The sequence below is a fragment of the Salvia hispanica genome, chromosome 5, assembly GCF_029641045.1.
Source record: "Salvia hispanica isolate PSC_SH4W2 chromosome 5, Shi_PSC_v1, whole genome shotgun sequence".
Classification (NCBI taxonomy): domain Eukaryota; kingdom Viridiplantae; phylum Streptophyta; class Magnoliopsida; order Lamiales; family Lamiaceae; genus Salvia; species Salvia hispanica.
In genome coordinates, this window is record NC_142696.1 from 47709475 (window position 1) to 47723245 (window position 13771).

The 13771-nt window shown below is 34.3% G+C and overlaps 1 protein-coding gene across 4 annotated transcripts; it reads left to right on the plus strand.

Annotated features, from left to right (window-relative positions):
- The first annotated feature begins 4047 nt into the window (after nucleotides 1-4047).
- Nucleotides 4048-10948, plus strand: LOC125189142 (glutamate--cysteine ligase, chloroplastic-like). Of its 4 annotated transcripts, none has more exons than XM_048086379.2 (17): nucleotides 4049-4232; nucleotides 4888-5213; nucleotides 5501-5651; nucleotides 5916-6023; nucleotides 6594-6686; nucleotides 7770-7853; nucleotides 7933-8001; nucleotides 8068-8138; nucleotides 8253-8321; nucleotides 8659-8752; nucleotides 8847-8936; nucleotides 9019-9099; nucleotides 9451-9543; nucleotides 10029-10109; nucleotides 10269-10338; nucleotides 10484-10574; nucleotides 10656-10948. In XM_048086379.2, the coding sequence occupies exons 2-16, from the start codon at nucleotides 4897-4899 to the stop codon at nucleotides 10570-10572; spliced, it is 1560 nt and encodes a 519-aa protein (XP_047942336.1). In that variant the 5' UTR covers nucleotides 4049-4232; nucleotides 4888-4896; the 3' UTR covers nucleotides 10573-10574; nucleotides 10656-10948. The 4 variants fall into 4 exon arrangements, 3 of the variants coding, with proteins under 3 accessions (XP_047942336.1, XP_047942335.1, XP_088915554.1); XM_048086378.2 differs by having other exon boundaries at nucleotides 4049-4223; XM_089059428.1 differs by having other exon boundaries at nucleotides 4049-4223; nucleotides 10666-10948.
- The last annotated feature ends 2823 nt before the right edge of the window (nucleotides 10949-13771 follow it).

A 13771-nucleotide genomic window follows, 5' to 3' on the forward strand; every position in this document is an offset into this window, starting at 1 on the left:
TGGTGGAGCCCTAGTGCATGCCCTATCTATTATCCATTTCTCATTTCAATTTTAATTTTAATTTTTTTTATGTTTACCAATTATAAATAGCAAAATTAGACTTCTAAATTAAAGAACTAGAAAAAAACATACATTACTTAATTTTTTTCTAAAAAAAGTTACAATAAAGAGGCACAATTTCAACGACCACTACGTGTCCAAACTTCTTCAATCATGTCGTTCATGAGATCAAGATGAGCTTGTTGGTTGCACATGCTCTCCTGAGCTTGTAATCTCTCGCTGAGTCCATAGGGTAAACCTCGAATGACCGGCGGGGCTGCATAACCTGCGCTCGGAGCGGCTTCATCGTCGGACCACTGGCTAGCTGCACGACCTTCATCGTGAATAATCATGTTGTGCAAGATGATGCATGCGTACATGACATTGGCGATATGATGCCTTTACCAGGAACAAGCCGGGCCTTTCACTATTCCCCAACGCGCTTGAAGCACACCGAATCCTCGCTCCACGTCCTTCCGTGAAGCCTCCTGCTTTGCCGCAAAAAACTCTCTCCTCGCACCCGTTGGGCAGGAGATCGTCTTCAAGAAAACTGGCCATCTCGGGTAAATGTCGTCGGCTAAGTAGTACCCCATATGATGATGTCGTCTGTTGGCAGTGAAGCTGATAACCGGACCGTTGCCATTGCATTGCTCGGTGAAGAGACTGGACGAGTTCAACACATTGATGTCGTTGTTGGACCCCGTCACGCCAAAGTGAGCATGCCAAATCCAAAGACTGTGGTCAACGATTACTTCAAGGATCATCGTCGGGTGGGTACCCTTATACCCACTGGTGAATTGGCCTCTCCACGCTGCAGGACAATTCTTCCACTCCCAGTGCATACAATCAATACTCCCTAACATTCCAGGAAAGCCGTGCACCGTATCGTGCATCGGTATCAGGTCCTGGCAGTCTTGGGCATTCGGCTTGCGCATATATGTGGCGCCAAAGGCGTCAATAATGCCCGCACAAAAATTTACCAGACACTCCCGGCCAGTTGTAACCCCGACGTGAAGATACTCGTCGAACATGTCCGCCGTAGTGCCGTATGCCAACTGACGAAGCGCAACCGTGCACTTCGTCAGCAAGGATGGACCCTTTCTGTGGGCCGCATCTTCCCGCCACTGGAAGTACTCGTCGCGCGCCTCCAACGCGTGAACAATCTGGAGAAACAGCTCTCGCCGCATCCTAAACCGTCGACGAAAAACCGGCGCGCCCCACCGGGGATGTTCAGCGAAGTAGTCCTCGAACAGACGTTGATGAGCTAGGACATGCTCTTGACGGACGGATGTCCGTCAGCGGATGGGCCTCGGGACCTGCTCTTGGGTCTGTTGTTCGGCTTGCTCTTGCTCATGTATTGCACGAATACCAGCGAGAATCTGGTTCCTGAAAGCAAACATTGCGCGTTCCATAGACCGACCAATATCTTCCCCGGGAAACATTTTGGAAAAGTGAGTGAAAGAGATATTGCAATGGAGAGAGATGTGTGAGAGTTGTGTGAAAAATGAGTGAAATTAAGGTATATTTATAGAATTGAAAAAGAAAAAAAATATACAAAAACGCGTTGATCGGGCCAACGCGTGATCGGGCGCGCCTCTGCAATGGGCGCCCGATCTCACGCCCGATCGATCGGGCTCGCGATCGATCGCACTCGGGCGTGACCGGGGCTTGCAATGGATGCCCGACCACGCCCGAGCCCGATCTCGGCTGATCGGGCGCGCGATCGGGCATCCATTGTGAATGCTCTTACACGGATGAACTTTCGATTTAAACATGACTCCATTCTATGTTGGGAAGTATTTATTTTTCGGCATAAAATTTTATGAGTTTTATGGTGATTGTTGACTATATATGTTTTAAGTATGGAAATCAAATAAAAAAGTTTTTTATGAATTCGGACAAAGTTACTCCCGGAGTAAATGCGATCAATGTGATCTTATTATGCATTAATCAAGATTCGTGTCAAAATTACAATTTATTAATATTAAGGTGGTATTCGGTTTACAAGATAAAAAATAGCAAGATACAATTTAGGATTGAGTTGTGAGATTATTGTAGTCAAAGAGGGTTAGCTATGGTTAATTATCCCATGATTATCCATCTAGGATTGAGTTGTGGAGTTGAATCTCATGAACAAAATTTGATCTCGAATACAATCTTACAAACCGAACCCCCCTAAGTTGATGGTCCCATTAGATTTTCTATATGTATTTTGCACCATTATAGTTTATACATTAGGTAGGTAGCTAGAGATTAAATTAAATAATGTGTTTTTTGTTAGTAACAAGTGATGCAAAAGATAGTGGTAAAAGATGAAGTACTACTATCAATCAGATATTTACCTTTTGATTTAAATCAAACTATATATATATATATATATATGTGCATGCAAAGAGTGAATTTACCTTTTGATTTAAATCAAACTATATATATATATATGTGCATGCAAAGAGTGAAACAATGATTAATTATTAACATGCTTCCTCCATCTTATCTAAATAGGCAATTTTTCTTTTTATATAGTCTCATGAAAATAATTTATATCTATTTACAGAAATATCTTATCCTTTAATTCTTTCACTTTATTATTTATGAGTCTCATCAATCTAGTACATTATTTTAACTTCATTTTTTTTTATTTTACTTTACTAATGATCATGCATTAAAATCATCATCTACTAGCCTATTTCTTTAGTATCAAATTAAAAAAAAAAAATACTATACTCCATATAGGATTGATAGTCAAACAATGAATCGATGATTGCAATGTGAATAAGACACTTTATTTAATTTTGTATTTAAACTGATTGTATATATAATGATATCTGATTAGATCAAAAGTTTGGTAGGATACATAATCATCTATTTTAGAGTTATATAAGCAAAAATAACTTAAAATATTATATTTTTATCATATTTTATTAGAGTTATATAAGCAAAAATAACTTAAAATATTATGTTTTTATCATATTTTATTTATTTGTCTTACCTATATCAAACTGCCCCATAATATAAATACATATATTCGTAATAATGTTTTAAATATTTTTGGCTGCATTAATAAAAAATTTCTTTGGCCGGTGTAAGAATGGTGGGGAGACATAGACACCGTTACTAGGATATGAAGTGATTAAATGTAAATAATTAAGTTTTTTTTATCAATAAGTAGACACCGTTATAAGTTACGATCTTAATTTATCTTCCCTCATTCTCTCCACCAAAATTATTTAGAGGCAAACCTAAATTAGTAATCTATTGCTCTATTTTAATAATACTAAAAGTAGTTTAAAATCTAAATATTTTAAAAATTTACAAATTTGAAATCTAAAAAATACCTACTACTGTACTCCTATAATTTTTTTTTTAGTTTCTATTCTTGGAGGCGTGTGGACAGTCATGAGTATCGCTGTTTTTTATATTGTTCGTAAAATTCCATCCTGGATGAGTTATCATCCCTACCAAATATGTCATTACAAAATAAATTCAAAATAAGAGCAGGTCATTTCTTATAAAGAAAAAATGAAAAATAACTAATACTCCAGTAAATAATTACTTAATTAGCTAGGCAAACTGGAAAAGTCAAAAAAATGAGGGGAAAAAGGATTGACGACATTAACCATATAGCTCTAACATTTTATACTCATATAATTTTGTCAACGATATAACTCTTTGTTCCCTTTAAAAATACAATACGCAGTCAAATATTATACAAATTCTAAACTAAATGACAAAATTACAACAACAAAAAATATTAACAAAATTTTAACACTATGTCAACACATTATCAACGGTTGACACTGTGTTAATATTTTTCTTTGCTAGTATTTTATATCTATTGATATTTTCTAATTGTCCAAATTATAGTTTGCCGTTTCTATAATATTTAGAGTTTGAATTTAATCACCTCCTAAAAACTAATATAGTTTTTTTTATAAGAGAAGTTTATTTTATAAAAAGTTTTATTTATAGAAAGTAGAATTTCATTTATAAACTTACAAAATTTTTTATGACAAATGAAATGGACCACAGCAAAAAGAGTGAACGGCGCCGCACATTATAGTAGCCCCATCGCCTTCTTTCCCTCTTTCGTTCAGGTTTCTGCTCACCAAATCCTACTGTTCAATCACGCCATTTTCCTGCTGTGACTTGTGCTTCTGATTCTGCTTATTTGAGGTCGATTAAAGGTAGATAAGGTATCGAGTTTGTTTCGTTACTGTTGAGTGTTACTGTTACTGATTGTGCTTTTTTTTTTTCTTCGGATTTTTCTGGCGTTGGTTTCTACGCCATGGATTCTGTGTGTTTCTCGATTTAAATATTAATTTACACTAGTTTAAGTTTCTCCTACTTGTGGATTATTCTCAATTGTTTAATTAGTTAACGGAAATAAGTGAGCTGCTGAGAATTTGTAATTCAAGTCCGATGTTATAATTGTTGGTGAATTGTGTGTGTGTATCTGCGTTAACATATGTGCACCAGCTAAAAAATTGTGTGAAGTTTCTGATTATGGAAAAAAATGTGGAACATACACTGAAACAGGGTTAATCTGAGCATCAGCATGTTTAGAATTTTGATGATCATTCCGCTACTGCCTCTCCGGCTCATAAGATAATATTTTGCACCGTTACCATGAGAATCAGTATTGCTTTGATTTGCAGGTTTTGCATACTTAGTTTGAAAATTGAATGAATGATATAATTGGCACTGATTTGCGTAATTGAATGAATTTTTTCATGACAAAAATGTCGAGAACGCGTGTTGTTGGATATTTTGTTATGTGCCAGTGTGTTGATTTGATTGTGAGAACATTTTTCTTAAGCCCAATATTGGTTCTTTGGTGTTTTTATGCAGGTGCTAGTCATGGCATTGATGTCCCATCCTGGGTCATCTCACAGCATTCATTCCAGGATTATACAGTGTAAAATTAGGCAAAATGGAGTTAATAGCTTTGCCAACACAGTTGACTCGGCCAGAATGCGGTCCCCTTATTGGAGTTCCCTGAAGGTGAAACCAAGCTCAAGTTCCATAGGCATTGGACTGGGAAGCAGGCATGGGCGCCAGGTAACTGTTGCTGCAAGTCCTCCTACAGAAGATGCTGTTATCTCGACCGAGCCACTTACAAAGGAAGATCTCGTAGGTTACCTTGCTTCGGGTTGCAAACCCAAGGAAAACTGGAGGTTGAAGTTATAGCTTTTCTTAGTACTAAGATTTTGATTGCATCTTGTTCTTACAAAAGTATTCTCCAGTTTCAATATGTACCGATGTGCTTCTAGAGTTGCTATTCAGCATTTCGTGTTGTTCCAAACACCAGTACTTTTTTTGTTTATTTGAATTTTATGGATGGATTTTGCTTCATTATGAGAATCCAACTTCTAGTTAACATAGTATGATTATGCATACTTTATTTGTTTTATTTTAATAAAATCTGATAATTGATGAAGCCATATATCATTCTTTTGTACAGGATAGGCACTGAACATGAAAAATTTGGGTTTGAGATCGGAACATTAAACCCCATGAAATATGAACAGATAGCAGAGCTTCTTAACGGTATATCTGAGAGATTTGACTGGGATAAAATAATGGAAGGTGAAAACATTATTGGACTCAAACAGGTACGTTATTTATTTCTTCAATTCCCAAAAAAATATGTGGTCGTTCCTAAATAATCTGTCTACGCTATGCACACTGGTTTCCATGTAAAATTAGGCAATTACTAATACATATTAATTGCTAAACTCCTATTCTATCAGGACACATATTGCCTGACTTAATTCCAAGTTAATGATTAAGTTAATTAGAACAACACTATTCTCGTATCTGAATTCTATGATGCTAAGGACACACTTAAAATTGTTTAAGTTTTTAATAACTGGCAGAATAATCAAAGTATCTCGCTGGAGCCTGGTGGCCAATTTGAGCTTAGTGGTGCACCCCTTGAAACTCTGCACCAAACTTGTGCTGAAGTCAATTCTCATCTCTATCAGGTTAGTAGTTCTGTTTTGTGGTACAAAGTTTGAGGAATCTAGTGTTTTTGGTAATCTGTTTCTTACACGGAAGTTTCATTTGTTTGTTTGTTTTCTGATATGCTTTGGCCTGGATGAACATATGATTGTCTCTTGTTACCTCAACTGCATTAAAAGAGGAACCATAGTTTTGCACATATTGACTTCTTTAACTTGAAAAGTTATTTCATCTGATAAATATGTTCCTTTTAGATGTAATGACAAACCAGAATTAGTGGGAATGATATTGGCTAGAATCGATTTCTATCACGAAATCATATGTTTTTTTTATCATATTATAAAAAGATTTATTCAGAATCGCAATGCGCCTTAAATGAGAGAAGCTTTCCTCAGAAGTATAGTTCAGCCCATGGGCCCTTTAAATTAGGTGCCTTTATTTCATGCATGATGCATATGATCGAATTTTGCGAAGAACCTCCCGATGCCCAGTCCATTGAATTTGCAGAAATTCTCTTTAAAAATCTGAATTCAAGGGATAATAATCAGTTCAATGAAATACACTGGATGATATAAGTTTAATGAAATGCTCAGGTTAAGGCTGTTGCAGAAGAAATGGGGATTGGATTTCTAGGAATTGGCTTCCAGCCCAAATGGAGACGTGAAGACATACCAATAATGCCCAAGGTAACATCACTTGCACTCATATATTTAAATTTCAAAATATCTTGAGGCTGAAATTTCTAGGAATAAGAAACTTAATCATCTACTCTCTACATATAATGCAAGTTATAACACGTTTGACAATACTCTTGATGATAATGTTATGATGCCATATGCACAACTCTTGAATGCTAATGTCAAAATTTCAAAGAGTGCCCACAGCATGACAGCATATCCCCATCTCATTTCCTGAGAAGGTTGTGATTGAAATTTGAAAGATAATGTCTCTGCATGATGGCTTGAAAATTGAGCAAATGTGTCAAATAGTTATTGTGCCATTCTCTTGAATGCTAATGACAAACTTTCAGACAATGCCCACAGCATGACAGCATATCTCCATCTCATTTTCTGAGAAGGTTGCGATTGAAATTTGAAAGATAATGTCTCTGCATGATGGCTTGAGAATTGAGCAAATGTGTCAAATAGTTATTGTGCCATTCTCTGCTCAGGGATTAAGAAATTGTTCTTGAAACATAGTATAAGATATTGATACTAGAGGCAAAATTTAGAATAGAGAAACAGATAGAAAATTTAAATAGGTGAAAGAAGGTAAAAATGGATTACTTAAATGAAGGGAATTTATGCGTCTTCAAGTCAAACTTGTCTATATATATGTTGAAACAAAATTGGTGCATAACTTGTAGTCTTGACTATCTAAAAGTGCTATTACTCACTTATTATTAGCTAGATACCTATAGAATAGATAGAAACCATGTTGGGGAATTGAGTTGTAGATTTGGACACAGTTAGACAACTACTATGTCTGGCATGTTCTCATCGCGGTTCTAACTGATCGTACGTAGAATTTCCAATTTTCACTGCACACTGATCTTTTAATTTTCTTGAGATGTTTCAATCAATTGTACATATCTTAATTCCGGATTGTTTTTTCTCATATGTTTTGAGATATTGTATTTCATCATGGCATATATGTTTCCTTAGTTATGGTATAATGTATTGCATATTGTCCTTTCCATGTTTGTACAAGTTTTAATTCTTATATTGTTGAATTTCTATCTATACTGCTGACAACATAACTATTCTCAGGGAAGATATGTAATCATGAAAAATTACATGCCCAAAGTTGGGTCGCTGGGACTTGATATGATGTTTAGAACATGTACTGTCCAGGTGAGGAGTAATGCTGAATTTTAAGTTGGATGTCAATATACTATGTTCAGTCTTCCATTTCTCACTTTGTCTTATATAGGTGAACCTGGATTTTGATTCCGAAGCTGATATGATAAAGAAATTCCGGGCTGGTCTTGCCTTACAGCCTGTAAGTTGACATTACTCTTTTGATGGAAATAATTAATGTATTGGATCTAATGTTTTTATTAAATAGATAGCTACGGCATTGTTTGCAAATTCACCATTCACTGAAGGGAAACCAAACGGATATCTTAGCATGAGAAGGTAGTTATGATGTCCCATGATTAAAATAGTTCTGTTTTTTACTGCCCTGAGTTATATGTAATTGATATTGGCTTTTAATAAGTTGTTGACATGATAATTCATGTTTCTGCACAGCCAAATATGGACAGATACTGACAATGACCGGTCTGGAATGCTTCCTTTTGTCTTTGATGACTCCTTTGGGTAAGTCCTCTACAGTACTATTTCTAAATAGCCTGTGTGTTTGTGTTAGCAGGTGTACGAGTTTTGTCACATCTCCCAGAATAATCTCTCTTTAACTTTTGATTTTTGGCATGTATATGTTGATAATAGAAAGATACAAATCTAACTAATCATAGCAACTAAACACAATGTAATAAAAAAGCTCAAAGTAGATGTTTCCTTTTGACATTCCTCATATGAAGTTTTCTTATTCTGTTACTAAATCATAAAGAACTTTGAGGCACCTATGATTTTATTTTCATATGTTAATGGACTGTTTGTATGATTGTATTTAGTGCGAATTTGTTTGCTGGCATAGGTTTGAACAATATGTAGAGTATGCTCTTGACGTCCCAATGTACTTTGTCTATCGGAAGAAAAAGTATATAGATTGTGCTGGAATGTCCTTCCGGGTATTTACCTCCACCCGATTCTTTCTATTTAGATTATTTCCTGTAATTCTGCTGGGCATGACATGACTGTTATTCTCTTATAAATCTTCTGCAGGACTTTTTGGCTGGGAAACTTCCTTCTCTTCCAGGTGAATATCCAACTCTCAACGACTGGGAGAATCATTTAACAACAATATTTCCGGAGGTTCGTATTGTGAATGATTAAGCAAAAATGGTTGGCAGTTATCTTCCCCGCTTTACTAATATCAGTTATTATCTTTCCCCAGGTTAGGCTTAAAAGATACTTGGAGATGAGGGGTGCTGACGGAGGACCTTGGAGGCGGCTATGTGCACTACCTGCATTTTGGGTGCATTCTCTTAATCTGCATAGTATTTTATCTTGTTCTTTGTTTATGTGGTTTATCTGCTTGCGTTTATCAAACTATGAAAATGAGAACATAAATATTTTTAGGATTTATAAAGAAAAATAATTGGTGCTGCATGTGCCTTAAGCATGACACTTCTCGAGCTCTTCATATATTGAAGGACAAGGGTGGTAGGGTTGATAAGGAATGTGATATAGTGAGAACAAGCCTAGACATAGCTGCATGTTCATAAAATAGAAGATGAACTGATTCAAGATTCTGAATTTGCTAAGTCTTTATTCAGGTTTTTGACCTCTGAATTTGGTTTGCTATACTAAGATTACTGTGTTTCAGGTTGGTCTCTTGTATGACAATGATTCTCTGCAAAATGTTCTGGACATGATAGCAGATTGGACACTCGAGGAAAGAGAGATGCTTAGAAATAAGGTAACATCCTCACTCTTTAATGTCTTAAGAAACGGATATCCAAGAGGTCTTGATCGTATGTCTTTGCTAATTGAAAACTATTGGTTCATTTACTATGAATATTTTAAAAGATTTCTGCACGTCCCAGAGGTGATGTAGGTGCTTTTACTTTGGTTTATCTTGCTGAGAATCAATGTTATTCCAAAATAACTTCTTTCCAGTTGACTTGAGATATCTTCACAAAATTAGTTAATGTTGGGTAGAACAATCATTTGGTGAGACAAAATTTAGTCTGCTTCGACAAACCAAAGAAGATTTGTGATGAAATAATGGGCAGAGCCACAGAAAACTAATCAGCGTGTTACCTTCCTTCTCTGTAATTTCTAATTTATGTCTCTTGCATCTTCCAATACACACACTCTTTAATATATCCCAACCTTTAGAACTTGCGAAATTCATTTATAGCTAGCCATGAAGATCCCTTTTAATCTAAAATTTTGTAGTAGGTCCCAAAGGAGGGGCTGAAGACGCCATTTCGTGATGGCTTGCTGAAGCATGTCGCGCAAGAAGTTCTCAAAATTTCCAAGGTGACTTCATTAACAGTAATCCTGTTTTGTCTTGCTCTGTCCTGGTTTCCTATGATTTTTACGTAATAGCTTTCACTCAATTACTGTGACAAGGCTAGGTTAAGCGGTCTTGCTATTTCTGTGTCTACTGTTCATCTTTCGTTGTGTTCTTTCTCATAGGATGGCTTGGAAAGAAGAGGCTTCAAGGAGGCTGGATTCTTAAATGAACTGACGGAAGTCGTTAATACAGGTGAGCACCGACCATCAAACTGCTACTAGTTTCTTTTCATGCATAAGTTCTCGGAATCTTGTCAAATTTGTTTCTCATCTTAATCGACTTCCTTTTAATACTATGATTTTGGCTTGATGTTTTTTTGTGAAAATTCGTAATACAGGCATAACTCCAGCGGAAAAGCTCCTCGCTCTGTACCACGGGAAGTGGGGACGAAGTGTCGATCCTGTATTTGAGGAGCTGCTCTACTAGAGGTTGTTTGAGAAATGAATGCTAAGCATGCTTGATTTTATTTCATTTTGTTATTATTGACATTTTCCATTCTTTTTTTCAAGATTGGAGCAGGTCAGTTTGATAGTATCAAAGCTTGGGGAGCAAAATAATGAGTTGTAAGTTTTTTTTCAAGAGGATTCAATAATGGTTCCCCTTAGTCGAGGAAGTTTCGGTTACGACATGTTTCAATACGGTTATGAAGACATTTCATGTTTACTCTTTTCTGTACGAGTCTTACATTGCAGTTGCGATTCGCAAACTAGATGAGAGATATTGATTTGTAAATTGTATTAAGAAAATTGTAAACCGGGTTTACAATTTTCCGGGTTCAAGAAAATCGACATGTTATGATGCAGTGTGATGGATATTGCCGCTCCTTGTTCGCATTCATGCATCTGAAGTGATTCGAACTCCCAATCTATTGTGACCCGAGTCTATGCAACTTTATTTTTCATGAAAGCAAATGTGGTTTTTTTTTTTTTTTTTAATACTACATAAATATCGTCATTTCACAACACAAATGATAAGATTGAAATATATCTCGAACCCTATGTTTTGCTAAAACAAGGTCAAAATTTACCAAAATGACATAAAGTAATGATGCTCTTCAATATTCAAACATACCAAGTTCAACGAAACAATTCCAGCAATTAAATGTTTAAAAGGTTCGAGCAATAATAGCATATGCATAATCATTGATGGATCGACAACAAAAATAAATTACTAGAAATTGCATAGCTTGGATATTGAAGTATATGATTAATTAATTGCATTTATAGTTAGTTGCTGAATTTAAATACAGAATCTAGTTATATTGTGACCAGCAATAAAAGAATAGTTTATAAAGTCTTATGAAAAGAATAATAATTAATATAGTACTAAGTAATTACTCTTTAATGCTCAAATCTATTTATACTATTATTCTCAATTACTTACTCTTTGTTCTAGAGACATTCTAATGGAATGAATCGATGGAGTCACATTGTGGCTTTACATAAACACTTTTTTGTAAAACACTTAACGAATGAATACTACTCTCTCCATCCCATAATAGATAACATATTTGGGGATTGGCACGTGATTTTAGGTGATGTTGCTTTGTGTGTTAGGTAAAGAGAGAAGATAATATATTTATATTAATGTGAGAAAGAGCTCAAAAAAAAATGTGACATCTTTTGTGGGACAAACTAAAAGGGAAAGTATGACATTTATTATGAGACGGATGGAGTAATATTTTTTGTTTAAATTGAAATTATGTGATATGTTATGTTGAAGTGAATTTCCATCAAAATTGGCAAAGCATTTATAGGTGATGGGAATTACAAAATTGGAATTTTCTATGTTAGGAAAGAAAATTGAAACAAATCACTAAGGCATGGGGCTCCCAAAGCAAGCACCCAAACAAGTACTAAAAGGTGTTATGTGGCTTATTTGGAGCCTCACAATTCTGTTTTGGACTTTTCATTGTCAATTATTATCTCAATTTTTTTTTATAATACTCTCTCTTTTAATTATTCATTCTTGTTCATATGGGGTCATTCTATTTTCATTGATACAGTACTATTCATTTTCCTTTTTATGTATATCCAACACCAACAAAAATCAAAACAAAACAAGACCAACAAAATTGAGCTATTTTTGGGACCTATACAATATATTTTGCTAGTTATATTCCCATTTCAAAGATTTGACTATAGTGTATTTTTTGTGGAATCTTGAAAATAACAAAGACAAACACAACACTATTTGAAAATGCTAATAATTGTACCCATACAATGTGGAGAGATAAAAAGAGATATGATTAAAGGATGGATTTGACTAGTTGAAAAAACAAGGGGCCAACCTCTAAACATAGTGGTATTCTTCTCACCTACTATAGAGAGCAACATAATTCGGCTTTTTGTTTACTAAAATTAATTTATTTTTAAGATTATTCTATATTGAATTGCTTCAAGATTATCCGAGGGTAATTTTATTTAAGAAAAATCAAGAATCCTAAAACTAATCATATATGCTAATGTTTTGAAATTTAGTATCAGACCCTATAAACTCAACTAAACAAGCTTCATAAAATTCAATAGTATTATCTAATTCATCGAACCTCATACTTTTATCTAGGGTTAGTTTTTTATACTTTTATAATTTTATTCATTTTCCTAGATAATAAATCCATCTTTTATAACTTTGCAACGAATGCAAGAGGTTCACGTGTATTGTTTGGCACACACGTCAACTTTAGGTAACTGATAATAGGTTCATATTGTAAACCACACAAACTATAAACGTCATAATATTTTTAATGCCAAATTAATGCTAGTAGTATGTGTATATTGTAATATAGGATGACATAGGAATATTTAGTTCTATGATAGGTCTAATGTGATCTATCTTTTTAAGAAAGGGATATTGGCATCTAATATTACGGAACTTTAAAAAAAATTGAGTTTTTACCATGAATTTTGAAATTGAAAAATAATATCACGAACTTTACCCCGAATTTGTTATTTCTCATCAATAAAAAAATTCACACAAATAATATTATGATACATATTTTTTTTCGTAATTTCTCGACAACAATTTTGAGAGCTTCAAGTTTTTCAAATTTTGAAGATAGTTTTTCTTGAAGCACACGTTCCAAAATCAATCTATTAAAATAACATGAATTTTTTCATTCATAGGAAAAGACAAAACCGGGGTAAAGTTCGTGATATTATTTGTTAATTTTAAAATTTATGGGAAAAACATAATTTTTTGGAAGTTTCATAATATTAGATGTCAATATTCCTTTTAAAAATTATAGCAAATTTTCCATTTTGTATCAAAACCATTAGTACATTATTTTAGGAAAGTACTAGGTATTCCTTATTTTATCATGTACTTCAACACATGGTGTGTTAAAAAAATACTAGGTACAAAATAATGTGTGTGAATTAGCTTAGTGTGGTAGAGCGGTAAGCCGTTAATGCATGGTGCCAAAAGTTTCCGTTTGAGTCCATTGTGACGTGGTTTTTAAATTTTTATTCATTTGCCTCAAAAAAAATAATTGCAAAATAATCAAATTCTATAAATTGGAGCAAATTTATTTTTATATAAATTATTTAATTTTTTTCTCTTTAATATTTTGTGTGCTTTTTTGTGTGCAATGTGTTTTAAGTATTTTGTTTTTATGTGTGTTATT